At 30.6% G+C, this 14,485-nt stretch overlaps 1 protein-coding gene across 8 annotated transcripts in view; it reads left to right on the forward strand.

The window, feature by feature from the left end:
* Positions 1-14,485, forward strand: part of LOC106471904 (eukaryotic translation initiation factor 4E transporter-like) — a 68,651-nt gene that overhangs the window by 15,460 nt on the left and 38,706 nt on the right. For 7 of the 8 annotated variants that reach the window (XM_022400520.1, XM_022400521.1, XM_022400527.1 and 4 more), the window contains exons 7-10: positions 406-546; positions 6,577-6,728; positions 7,361-7,520; positions 13,156-13,386. In XM_022400520.1, coding sequence (XP_022256228.1) covers positions 406-546; positions 6,577-6,728; positions 7,361-7,520; positions 13,156-13,386 — 684 coding nt within the window. The remainder of the gene's footprint in view (positions 1-405; positions 547-6,576; positions 6,729-7,360; positions 7,521-13,155; positions 13,387-14,485) is intronic. The other variant, XM_022400526.1, reaches the window with a different exon arrangement.

Here is a 14,485-nt window from a genome sequence, read left to right on the forward strand (position 1 = left end):
TTTTTTTTTTTTTTATTTTTTTTTATGTAAAATACTTGTAATGTTTACTGAAAGTCTGCCAAATTTTGTGAAAATACACATACTATATTAAAAGTTAGTAGCATCAAAATTATAAGTACAAATTGGTCTCCTGGTCAGTCAAATCGACCAAACTTGTGTAGAAAGAGTTAATTAAAGTTTGAATGTCACTCAGTAAAACTTTGTGATATGCACAGAAAAATGTACCCATACTGAAAGAGTTAAATGAAGTACTGAAATGATGAGAGAAGCTGTAGATTAAATACTGTAAAGAACCCATTTCTAATCTTGATGTTTTTGTTCTTGAAACTGAGATGAAATTGAATACAAGTATTAGGTTATATACACATCCAAGGAAAAAGATTAGTTTATAATATTTTCCATTAGGTCGATCAGATGGTTACGTTCCAGAAGAAGAGCCTGAGTGGTTTGTAGAAGGGCCAGCCAGCCAGTCAGAAACAGTTGAACTGGTAGGAATGGATGAGTTTAAACAAGAGAAAAAAAACAAAGAAGGAAGGCAATCTAAGGGTAAAAAATATCAAGATTCATCTCATAAACAAACTTCTACCACACAAGCTACTGAAAAAACAAATTATTTAACTAAAACTTCTCTCAAAAGAGGTAGATTTTTAGCATATTGCATGTCTGATATGTCTTAATACTTGTTGCAACATCATTTATTTCTGATAATCATTGCTTATCAGAGCTACAGGCTTTAGAGTTAGTCTAAAGGAAAATCTAGGGTCTATCAGGCTCTGCACAATTTCCGAGTCCAAGCATGTAGCACAATTTTGTTTTGGATAATGCTGATATCCATTGCAAAGAGGCACTATAATTAACATCATATTATATTTTGATCCCAAAATGGCTTGCACTTTGAGTTAATTTTCACAATAATTAATGACAAAATATTATTTTTCTTTCACGTTGAACATTGAATGTTGTGGGTTGGATGAGGCAATGACAGAAGATGAATATTTATGGAATATTCTAACTATATCTCATCTTTATCTGATGAGAATGATGAACTGTGTTCACGTGCCCTCCCAAAACCAGTTATAATATATACTGGAAATATGAAATTAGATTTATCTGAAATACCATTCATTAAATTGAGAAAGGTACCTTCTAACTGCAGAGAGACTTAAAATATGAAGGAAAACAGGCACATAGTGTTTTTAAATGCTGTTGCATTTTTATTTTAATTATGTGGAGCAAGGTTATCAAGACACACGGTAGTTTGTCGTGCAGCTAAAACAACCTACAAGACACGTTGTATTATTGCCAGAAGTGATAGTTTAACAATTTTCCACTTTTTGTAGCTCCGACTGTGGTAATCCAAACTATCTCATATTTTTAGTGGATGTGCTCTACTGTACTCTTACTTCACATACCAAATTTCAAGGTAATTTGTTAAGAAATGCATGAGATATAAAATCTCCAATTTTGATTGAATTTCTTCGCACTGAAGGTATGGAAACTTTCTTTTTGCAAGTTTGGTACACTGATAGATCTTTACAACCTACAATTAGGTGTCAAGTTTGGTCTAAGTATCAGCCACTGTAAAGTTATATTAAAAAAAAAAAAATTAACCGAAATTTTTCTGCATGCCGATGCAAGAAGTTGCATCAGCTATCCAATCTGAAATTTATACTAGAACTTCACTTAAGAGTAAAGGTGGGCTATTTATGATTTTTTTAACAATCATATTAAAGACTGCTGATTTAGAGCAGCTACACTATAGGATGAAAGTAGGTGCAGATACATAAGTATTGGTGTTGCCAGGCAAACTAGATTAGCAGTTCCTAGCTCAAGTTTTTCAAAATAATCATATGGGTGTATGGTTATTATTCATTACTAACTTTTAAGCAAAAATTTGATAAATTTTATGAAAGTCTCCATCATGCACCAAGCTCAGCAAAAAATGTGGCCTTGCTAACTAATGAATAAATATATGCTGTAAAATTCTTATCGATGCTATAAGGGTAGCTACCAGTTTAGCCACCAATTTTGACTTCATTCTGTTAAGTTGCATGCTAAATCCTTTTTTTGGCTGCACCTTTGTTTTTCACAAATATTTCAGATTGTTTTGAGCAGAAAGAACAGACTGTAAGTGAAACTTGCTGATTTTTTTTTTAATGATAGACATATTAAGCTATTAAATAAATAAATCAGTTTGCTTTGCACACTGATCATTGAAACCATTTTGATCTAACCTATTAACTCTCTCAATTTGACCGACCATGTGACCTCTTTGTACTCATTCAAAGTCTTTATAGATTTGATACTACTAACTTTTAATATAGTGTGTACATCTTCACAAAATTTGGCAGCCTTTCAGTAAACATAAGTCTTTCACATACAAAAAATCATATTTTTAGTGAAGTATTTTTAATGAACTAGAAAAAGATTTGTTCTTGAATATATTGAGTATTTGTCTGTGTGCAAAGTGATTTTCTTGTTGAGATTAAAAAATACTTTTCTTCATCTCAAAAATCTCAAATTTCATGTGTGAAATTTCTAAAACTTCCTAAATACATGTGAAATATTTGTTTTCAGTATAACTTTATATTTTGCTCTATTCCCTACCGTAACTCAATACCAGATTGGTCAATTTGACCGACCTCGTAACCACCAAAAAAAATACATTACCCTTTTTTCTTTCTAAAAGGACATCAAATGTAACATGAAACTACATTCATTTATCCTAAGTAGCTTTAAATTCATAATAGTATACATCTATTTATAATTAAATGTTATTGTTTTATTGCCCTTTGGACTGTGTCTAACTACTATTTGCATCATTATAAGTTGTAGATCACTTGGGGAATGTGCAGCTTGCGTTATGCTATCAAATTACCTTACCCGTGAGCTGCTCGTATGCATGCCTTATGAAATATTTTTATAATAATATTATTCATTTTACTTAATCTAACTTTAACTAACCTAAAGAAATCCCTATTTCTACATTTTACTTACTTTTATAATAATAAATAAAAAATAAACATAAAAAAAAAGGAATTAAGTACTTATCCAAATATTTTTGTTGCTGTCGACTATTGATGACACTATATTGGATGCTTCCTTTGCACACACAATTACTTCCACAATACCTTCACTCATGACAGGAAATTATTGCAGAAATCATGAATATCTATTTTTCTGCTCAGATTATGGTTTTTGTAAGCTAGTTTTTGTACATTAGTTAGAGGAGCATTTCATTGCATGGCAAGTTAAGGCACAATCTGCAGGTCATGGATCAACACCTGTCATTAAATATGCAGTTTTAGCTATGGGGTATTATAATATGATGGTCAATCCTTCTATTCATTGTCAGAGAGTAGCCCAAGATCTGACTTGCTGCCTTCCCCCTTGTCAATCACTTCAAAATTGAGGACAACTAGTGCAGATAGTCCTCTAGTAACTTTGTACAAAATTTAACAAACATCAATTAGAATTGTATAAAAAGCCACAAGTTGAAATGACATTGATTTTATGCAGATCAGCAGTCAATAATGAAATTGATTTTAGGATATGTTATTTTATAAATGTGTTCTTTAGAGCCCTTTGTAAAAATTGCAGCCAGAAGTTATATTAGGGTGTTGTGTTTTTATAGCCACAGCTGAGTGGCTCATAGAATGGCTCAGAGTTGTTGTTTTTTTCAAGTACAAACTTTTTAAAAAAGCTCGTAGCTCAGTCATCTCTTGATTGATTTGAGATCTAATTACAGTTTTGGATTCTGGAGGTCAAATCCTTTTGATGTATTTGAGCATGTCCAAAATCTTGTAGATTAATTTGCTCTAATCCTGCCTAAAAGAATTTCAATTTGAGAGTAGGCTGGTAAAGATCCTGATGATTAATAAAATTTAATTCAGTATATGTGTGTCCCACACAAATTAGCGTATAAAAAGGGAAACAAATGTCTCTTGAAATTCTTTTAGGCAGGATTAGTGAATTAATCTAAGTGCCATGGCTATTGAGGATTCCCTCTTGTTTAAGATCTAAATTGGTTTAGATTTAACAAGAATAAATTAATATCCTTTTACACAAAGTATTGTAATGAAAATATAAAGTATGTGCATCAATGCAAGCATATGAGAAAGCTGTGATGCTTCAAAAATAATTTTTGAGGGTCACAGATGCATGTATGTGTGTTATTGATAGCTCTGTTTATACTGCATATTCTGTGACATTTGGATTTAAAAAAAAAAGAAAAAAAACACAATTTTGATATGAAAATTTTAGTTTTTGTTTTCATAGTGAGAAATACTTAACCAACTTGTATGATAATATGTAAAACCTTTTGAAATAGGATCTCATTTCTACAAGAAAAAATTTTGATTTGATTTAATGTTTCTGTAATTACATTTTCAAATCTTTCAAACTTTTGCTGAGTCACTGTTTTGAAATAACGATAAGTACTTTCTTTCACCTGAGACTTAAATTACTTTCTTAATTATTGATCAGAAAGTTCTATTTTAAATATCCAGTAAATTTCATCTTGTTTGATATTCATTAGTATACTTCATTTAGTACTTTAATTTGGTGATTGAAGCAGTTGACTTCCTACTAATAAATCATAAGTACTGTATGAAAAATTACTTCATCTTTCAAAATGGCACCATAGTTACCTTTGTTAACAGTGAGTGTGATTTTATTTTATTTTTTTCCCAAAAGTATTTTTGGTCTGGATCAATATATGTTTAACCCTATTGCCACGTGTATCCTTTACTACACATGACACAAGGTTTTAGTGTCTTATATTCAAAATTTTATTAAACTACTTTTTGTTTGTTATACCAATTAGTATAGCATAAAATCTTAGCTAATAATTCATATTTTAATAGTAAAAGTTCTATGTTTTTAGTTCTACAAGGCAATATTAAAAAAAATCCAGAATTTCCCTAGTGTGACACACTTGACACATTTTCTCTAGGTATCTTCTCATCTCTATTTTATCCCCCCCCCCAAAAAAAAAACTACGAAATTAAATTAAATTACTCACTATAAAATCATCATTGCTCAGACAAACCATAATTTTTATTGCCTTCAATTATGTTTGGTTACAGAGCTATCAAATAGAAAAATGGACCCCCATCCTGCCACACCCACCTGTCACATCCCCTTTCAGGATTTGTTAATAGTTCTCTTGCATTTAATTCTATGTTACCTGTAACCAGTAGAAAGCACAGGTTTTCATCTATCAAAGATGTTTAACATTGTGTTATGAACAGATAATACATGCTTCATTCCTGTGGAAAGGTTAACGACTAGCTTGGATGACTTTGTAATGGCTCTTGTTGCACAGTTAGAAAGCCAGAAAAATTTTGTGTTGGGGAAATTTTGTACTTTTTATGATATTAGTATATGTTCTTTGGTGCAACATTTAATTAAATAAATTTAGTGACTACCATTTGTATACAAAAAAAAAAGTGTGTGTGTGTGTATAAGTAGGGTTAAATGTCATCGGCAGTTGACTGCAAGAAAAAAGATTGCGCAAGTACTTTATTTCTTGTTTTTCATGTTTATTCTTTATTTATTATCATAAAAGTAACTAAAATGTAAAAATAGTTCTTTTTAGGTTATTTAAGATTAGATTAGGTAAAATAAATAATAATATAATAAAAATGTTTAAAGATTCACGCATGCGAGCAGCTCGTGGGTAATGTAATTTGATAGTGTAATGTGAACTACATTTTCCCCAAGTGATTGACATCTTATGTCACTGTTCAAAGGCCAGCAAAACAATAAAATTTAATTGTATATTTTTAGAAATTTAAAGCTACTTAGGATAAACTAATGTAGTTTGACGCTACATTTGAAGTCATTCTAGAAAGAAAAAGGGGTAATTTAGATTTATTTTTGAGAGTGGAAGAGGGGGTTACAGGTCAGTCATATTGACCAACCTTGTATAGAATTAGGGTAGAAAAAATAACATAGAATAGTTTTACTGAAATAAATATTTGAAATGTATTTAGGAGGTTTTAGAGATTATGCAAATGAAATTTGAGATGAAGAAAAGTATTTTTAATCTTAACATGAAAATCACTTTGCGCATGGACTATTCAAAACAAATACTCAATATATTCATGGACAAATCTTTTTTAACACTAATAACAAGGAATGTCTTATTGTGACAATTAGAAAAAATCTGAACAAATTCTATAAATGTGTTTTTTTGTATGTGAGATTCAGAGCTGCACAAAAAAGAAAATTAGAAAAGGTCATCGTGAAATGCACTAAATAGATATTCAGTAATGCTAAATATTCATTCTAAAATATTGTTGAATAAAAAAAAGTTTGTTGGTTTAGAATTGAAATTATATTTTATACTTAAATTTTAATCACTGAACATCTGAAGTGGCCCATACTGTTTGTGATTGGGTTTATGATGTCATTATTTCCAAAGTCACTTCATTTTGATTTGTTTTTCAGCTGATGGGTAACTGTGTGGATAATGTTGAGCTAGGAAGTATTTGATTCTGTAAAACAAAATGTACGCATATTGTACTCCTAACCTGTGTTTCTTTCTCTAAGCTACAACATATTGTTTTTTAGATAGTCCAGAAATGATGGTAACTGAAGAAGTTCAGAGAGAAAGTGAAACTGTTGAAGTAAAGACAGAGGAGGAATCAGAGTCAAAACAAACATCTCCCAGCTTTGATATCAATGAACTTTTCAAGAGTGATTTTCTTTCAAAACTGATTCCAGTGAGTTTATATGTTGTTGTTCGTGATAATGGTACATACAAAAAATAGTTGTTACAAGTGTTTCATTGCAGTGTAATTACAGATAGTGTTTAAGCTGAAACTCCATGTGGAAGTTTTCTTTTTAATCAGGTTCCATTTAATGTTGCGTAGACCAGTGTTAATGTTATATTGTCACATTTATTGTGAAATTGATTTATGATGTTGATGAGCAGCTTTATATTATGGAGAAATGTTAAACTTGTCATGTTCTAGTTTGTAAAGTATTAAATCCATCTTTACATACGAGTTTGATGTATTGCTAAAAAGGATTTTTAGGATAAAAGCAACAGTCTCATTTCTTGTTTAACACTAATGGTATGGCTAATACATGTAATTTTGTAGCATGGTTCTTCAAATTTATTTAATTTTTATACTTCTAGATAGTATAAACAACTAATATTAGGTTCATTTGGCAGGAGATTTTGTTACTTAGATACACAATATTAAAGAGAAATTTCAAACCATTTGAAAGTTTGTCTAGTTTAGATTTTGTTGTTTTTGTTTGGTAATATATGTGCAGAAAAACCTCATTTAGATTTTAGATAATATACTTTGTTATATATATGATATTCTTGACCTGGTTTTTCATACAGAATGGTATTTTAGATGAGCCATTAGTCAGCCAGGGTGTTGCAAGTAGCCGGTTCAGCCAGTGGTTTCAGAGAGACAGTCCAGCCCACATCAGTCTTGGCTCTTGTTCAAATAGTCGAAGATCATCTTTTCAGGATGAATTAGTGGCACATGTATTGTGTGGTATGTTTATACATAATTGCAATAAACTGTGAAGGTAAATTAAGCATGGAAGTCTGTTGATCAGACAATTGAATTACATGTCCTTCATGTTTCAGAGATAACTATTCCTGTTTTAGCTCAATCACTCTGATTTTTAACCACAAGGTACAATCATAATTATTTTTTTATTTACATTTTGTGGGTTTGGTGTAACATGATTCAGTAAATATGTTATGGAAGTAAAATGAAATAATACTGTTGTGGATGGAGTCACTTAAGCCTAATACTTCTACAGTTACAGTTACATGCTCTTGTTACAATAATTTCAGATTGGCCAATCAGAAAATATTCATAGTTAGCCCATTCAAAAAATGAGACAGCCATGTTAATTTATTCAACAAAATTATGAAACAAGTGCCATTTATCTAAGAATGTGTGTAAGAAAATTCAGAAAGGGGGATAAAAGTTCCCTATCAGGATACCACTCATCTCACTGCAGAGAAGTCAAATGGAAATAGAAAAAAATTATCACAGGGAAGTTTACTACTAAATTATATCTCTAACATAAAGTTGAAATAAGAAAAAAACAATAACCTACAATAGATATAGTACATGAAGAAATTGTCCTAATATGGTACTGGTATATTGGGGTCACAGCATGTGACACCAAAATACCACAAAAATGAGGGCCACAAAGAAAAAGAAAAAACTACAAAGAAACAAATTTCAGGTCAGTTTAATAGTTAAATGATACCCATAAAGTAAACTAATGGTATAGAAATGTCAAATTAAGAAATCAACCACAACAGTTAAGAACAACAGACCAATACAGGACTTTTGCCAAGTATTGGTGTACCAGAACTCTTAATATATTTCTAACTGGCCATGTATTAAATCATCCAAAATAAATGAAAACCATGCATTTAGTACCATTTATTCTGCAGATTTCAACATTGAATATGGTGGAAAAGCATGTGAAAAAATTAAACCACTCCCATTTTTCTACTGAGATTGTAATTTCTTAGGCTGTGCATTCCTATTTTACATTAGTTAGTTTTCATCAGTTTTAAATGTTAACTTCATCAGTGTAATAATGATGAATGCTGTGGGCATAATCAAGATAATTAATTTCATCTTTACAGTTGATACCATACAAATAATTCCTTGGCTTATTGTTTTTACTCATGTTCTGAATTTTCAATGTGTTCTTGTTTTAATGCTAAATAACTGTTTTTATCATTTTAAAACAACTTTCTGTCTCAGTATCCTAAGATCTAGGTTAGAAAGTGTATTTTCGGTGATTGATAAATATTGACAACAAAAAATTTGCTACTGGAGAAAACTCAAGTGATTCAGGGTAATTTGATGCTGCTAATCTCAAACATGTAGTCAGAATTTGTCTATCACCTCTAGATCTTGAGTTATTGTAATATCAATATTTTATCAGCACCATCTGAAACACCATGCAATCAACTTAGTACAATAGATTTATTCTGTGAAATTAGTTTACTTGGACAGTTTAATGGGCAAAAGACATGTTTTTGATAAATTCAAAAATTTGACTGTATTGTATTGGTGTAACATTCCAAATATATTGTTAATATATGCTAGTTCTTTTCAATGTAATTGTAGAGAATTGCACCATTTTTGTTTCATTCTCAATGCTCACCTGTTATGCCTGAGAATTGCAAAATCCTCACATGCTCAGTTTGCTAGAACATTCAAGAATTCCCTTGACTGAGCATAAAAGGGGCAGAGTCAGATGCCTTTCAGTCAGTTAGTCACTTTCCTTGCTCCACGCACAGTCTAAACATACCTGTGATATGATAAAATTCAGCAACATTTTTTAAAACAAATTTTTTTAACTCTAATTCTGTAAACATAATTTTTTTTTATATTTTTTAGAAAATTATTTGAAATGCTGGCTGCCTCCATTTCAAGTGAAGTCAGAAAGTGCAAAAATCACCCAAACAGTTTCTGCTACATTTGTGGAAAATGTATTAGTTTAACAAAGGGAAAAACATTACACACACAATGTAAAGGTAATTTACTATACCACTGTTTTGGGAATAAAATTGGTTACCAAGTAAAATAATTGCTCCACATGTGTGTCGTACAGTTTGCACAGCTGGCTTGACAGTGGCTGAATAAGAAGAGTGTAAGTATGCCATTTACAGTTCACATGATATGGAGCGAGTACAAAGATAATCTGACTGTTATTTTTGCATGCCTAATGTTTCTGGGTGTTAAGGCAAAATTAAACAGTACATTAAATATCCAGATGTTGCATCTGCAAAGAAACCAGTACCTCATGGGGATATTTTGAAACAGTATTTAGTCAGAAGAAACTTTCTGCCAGGAAATCAATCAAACTTGTTGTCAAAAGTTTTGTAAGAAATCGCAAGAGATGAAAATTATGTTGTAATGATTGATGGTATGCTCAAAAACTACAGGAAAATGGGTTCTAAGATGCCACTAAAGACGCACTTGTACACTTCCGTTTAGATTTCTTCCTAATTGATCTATGTGCAGTGAGTGATGATCATGGTGGGTGCTTCCACCAAGACATTTCTACAATGGCACAGCTGTATCAAAGATGATAGAATCTTGTGATAATTGGAGATTACTGTTGGTTCTTATACCATGAAACTGAGAACATGCACAATAGGTGCAACAAGTCAAGCAGGTATTTTGTAACAAACAAACAAATTATACCATGATGAACGTTTTGAACCTAGCCTGAATGTATATTCAGTATCTAATCTTATTATTCTCATTGCTTTTTTTAAACTGATATTGCTATAATGTATTGTTTGAGCATTCTTAAATGCAATTTTCAATGAATAAATTCATTAAAGAAAGTTATTTTCATGTTAAATAAGAATATTTTGAATAAATCCATCCTAAAATCAAAACTAGAAGTGATCAGTAATTTTCAACATAATTTTTAGAATCAGTGTCATCAGATTACTCGGAAACAGTTGCATTTTTTCCAGTAGCAGAGAAAAAACTTTGTTGCTGACTTAAGCTTGTTGTTCTACCTCAAATCATTAAAGGTAAATATATAATACCAGTATAGCCAAGTCTTATCATTCAGTTTCTTGTTACTGATTAGAAAAAAAGGTAAGATTGTAAGCTTAACTACTAAAATTAAAGTAAAATCCACACTTTTTGGGAATTTTGATAGAAAAGTCTAGTTTCTACACCTTCACTGTCTGACAGATTTTGGAAATGCCAGAATGAAAGTGGAATTTTGTTTAATTTTAACTAATATACATGTTATTGTGTACTAATCTCTAGTAAAATGCTATTTTGTTTTACATTCTGTTTGGTACTTAACCCTTTTGAGATGGGTCATGGGTGAAAGGCCATGTCATCACGTTTGTTGACTCGCATTCAAAATTTTATTGAACTACTATTTCATGAATTTGGTATCAAACTGTAGATTATAATTCAAATTTTAGTACTATACATTACTCAATTTCTTAATTTAAAGGTTAATATTAAGAAACACAAACATTGAATTTTGTGTCACATGATATGTTGAATGCAACACTGGTTCTAATTAGATGTTTGTGTAGTCAAAATACCAAGTTTATAGTTTCGTATGGAAAAGCTCCCTTATATACACTTACTTCTATATATGACCTGAATAACCATTTGGAAGCTCAGAATGTCCTCCTAGTGGTTCTCTCAGCCATTTTAATGGTCTTGGCACCATTTCTTTCTTTTGAACCAATATTTCAAGGAGGTAGGGCATTTCTTTAGTCTGCTCGAAATTCTTTTTAGACTAAAATACATCTTGGTTACTAAGGTTGATAAATTAACGTGGAACTGTATGGTATTGATGTAGTAATTTATGATTTTTTAGTTATTCAAATGTATATATAAAACCTAAAAAAAATTTCATATCATCCACGTGCAAAAAGTTTTAAAGGCTTAGCAACCTACGTCAAGCAGCAACCCAAGTACAAAGGTCATAACTAGAAAAGATAATTGTTTACTTTATTTCTTTATTTACTATTTTATGTTTTAAGAAGAATAAGTTAAAGACCTTATTTCAAAATAGCAATAATCTGTATATATATGTATATAATGAATAATAATTGAAATGTGACTATTTAACAAAATGCTTGTCTACTAAAACACAGCCAAGACAAGTTGTAGAGACCAAAGGTTAGTTTTATGTTCTTGGATACAGTAACATGAGTGCACGTAAGCCACATCATTGTAACTTCTGTATTGTTAGCCAGGCATGTCTGAAAGGTCAATATAATAATAATAAATATATGTATAAATATATAATGTTATGAGATTTAAACTATTTAGCCTAAACATCTATGTTTTAGTGTTATAATTTATGTTCATTCTAGAATGAAGGAGGCATAATTTATGTTTATTTCCTCATTTGTTATGGTGGTTACGAGATCAGTCAAATCGACGGAACCTGAACAGAGATTCATTACTGAAAATAACAGATAAAATGTAAAGTTTTTTTTCTTAAGAAATGTTTGATAACTATCTGGACATTATAAAGATTTTGCATGTGAAATTTAAAAATTTTCTGATGCATAGAAGTATTTTTAATCTTAAAATGAAATTACTTTACATGTTAGATAGGCAACATGCAAAAAGAAAAAACTGGCATGAGAAAACATTGCTTTACAAACCTTAAGATTTGTTTAAAAAAAAATTCATATTTGATGTATGAAAGCATTGTAATGTTTACTGATAATGTGCCAAATTTTTTTAACTTTTGCTAACTAATTCAAAAGTTAGTATGAAAACTATAACAAGCACAAAATGGTTACAAGGTTGGTTTCAGGGACTGATCCTCTGCTGAAAAAGTTAATGCATCCTGGTATTGGGGTATTATTGAGGATATTTTTTAAATTGATTGATTAACCCTTGGCTTCTGGCTGAGTCAGTTGAGCTTCAAGCATCTTGACTTGGTTAAAAAATTGTTGCTTAGGATTTTATTGAAATAAACATTGAAGTATAGTATTTACAGTACACTATTTCAAAGTTTTAACATGAACAGTTCTTAGTATTATATACTATAAGACCACTAGCTTTACTAGAAAGTAGCCATATAGCATTTTCCTCCTCTCTTGTCAAATTAGCTATATTCAAGTGTTTCAAGTAAGAAAATAAGTGAGTAGCAGGGAAGTATAGAACTTTGAAGTCAACATTATTTAATTTAACAAAATAAATAAAGTGAAGAGAACTAAAAAATTTAATGTAGGATTGTGAAGCTGGACAACCTCTAGCATGGTTCTATTATGAAGGAATGTAAGGATAAGTTTTTAAAGAAAAATTATTAATTTACTAATAACCTGTTCAAAATTGTATCAGAAACTTTTTAACCTTTAAAAAAGTCTCTAAAACATGTGACCAGGTTGACTGAGGAAGTAAAAACTTTTTCCAAATATCACCAGAATTGCAATCACTTTAGTTTCTTTTTTGTTGTTGTTGTTGTTTAATGTTATTAGTGCAACTGTTGTCTATTAGTCACAAGTGAAGTAATGACTAACTCTATTTCATACTAGATACTGGTGCTTTTAAGCATGATTAAAGCAGCATCTTGATAATGTAGTCTAGTAATATTGTCTTATCATATAACAATAGGATGAGCAGATTTTGTATTTTCTTTTAGATGCTTTAGGCATAAGAGATTCAGTATCTCCCACATCATTAAAACCACTTCATGGAGAAGACAGTTTTCCTTCTGTTAGCCCTGTGCTTCCACAAAACTATGGTCAAGAAAGATTCATCCATCAACAGTTGCAACAGGATGGGAATAAGAGCATCCTAGAACTTCTTCAAGTTGCCAGTATAAATTTGGGGTCATATTTGAATGGAGAATCGGATAAGGTGAAGGAATATGGTATGTCCTTAATGTTTGTTTTTATTATTTGCACTGTTAGTTTTTAATAGTTGGTTATATGATGTGTTATTGTGCTTAAGGAATTGCTTGTGTATCTAACTAGATGTACTTCCACAGGTCCCTGAAAGTGTTCTGGTTCAAGAGTAAATATAACCAAATATTTAGTTCTTGCTTTTGAAGTTCATATTTCATGCTGTGTTGTAGCCTACAGAGTACATAATTCTTCTCATGATTTGTGGCATGTACACATTTTACTGATGTTGTGACAGTAAAAATTGTAACATTAAGTGTCCCTTGGGTGATGTCTGTCAGTCAGTTGACAATAAAATGACAACACATGACTGTATAATGTGCAAGTGGTTAAAATAGGTGACCCTTCCAGGTGACCTTTGGCCCCCTATTTGAGGAAATAATTTCTCCAATGAGCAGAACAATTGTTTTGAACATAAACTCTGCTTTATTCTTTTACCATACATGGTTTTTAGTATATGATTGTTAAAAAGCAGTCAACCATTAATCGTATGTGACTAGCATTGGTGCTTTGCTCCATCACAGTTTCTATAAAACCATACATAGTAATATGTACTATAATTTCAAGTGTCTTTACAAAATTTAGACTTTTAATGATTATTGCATGTATGTTGTACACAAAAAAGGTAATTTTTAATAAAGTATTTGTACTAAAGATTTGTCTAAATTTAATGAGTCATTCTGAGTGCAAGGTGGTTTGTATGTTAAGAATAAAAATACATTTTTCATTCCAGTTTTTATATTTTATTTGTATTATCTCTGGATCCTTGTAAAGTTATATAAAGTCTTTTCAGTAAAACTAGCAAAAATCAGCAGTGTAGTGTAATTGAAAGTTGAAAAATACAAAGTAAATCTCAATTACCCTTTTTTTCCTGCATATTGTAAGAAACAGTTACACTTTTTATTCTTACACCCCAAAGCTAATATACTTTTAAAATCTGGGTCCATTTAGTCTTAGTACTTTATAACTGCACTTACAATACATTGAAAGCTGATTATTAAAACCAGACAGCTTTGTGTTAAAAAAAAAAAAAAAAAAAAAACGAAATATTATAAGACACACAAATAT

The sequence above is a fragment of the Limulus polyphemus genome, unplaced genomic scaffold, assembly GCF_000517525.1.
Source record: "Limulus polyphemus unplaced genomic scaffold, Limulus_polyphemus-2.1.2 Scaffold4956, whole genome shotgun sequence".
Classification (NCBI taxonomy): Eukaryota; Metazoa; Arthropoda; class Merostomata; order Xiphosura; family Limulidae; genus Limulus; species Limulus polyphemus.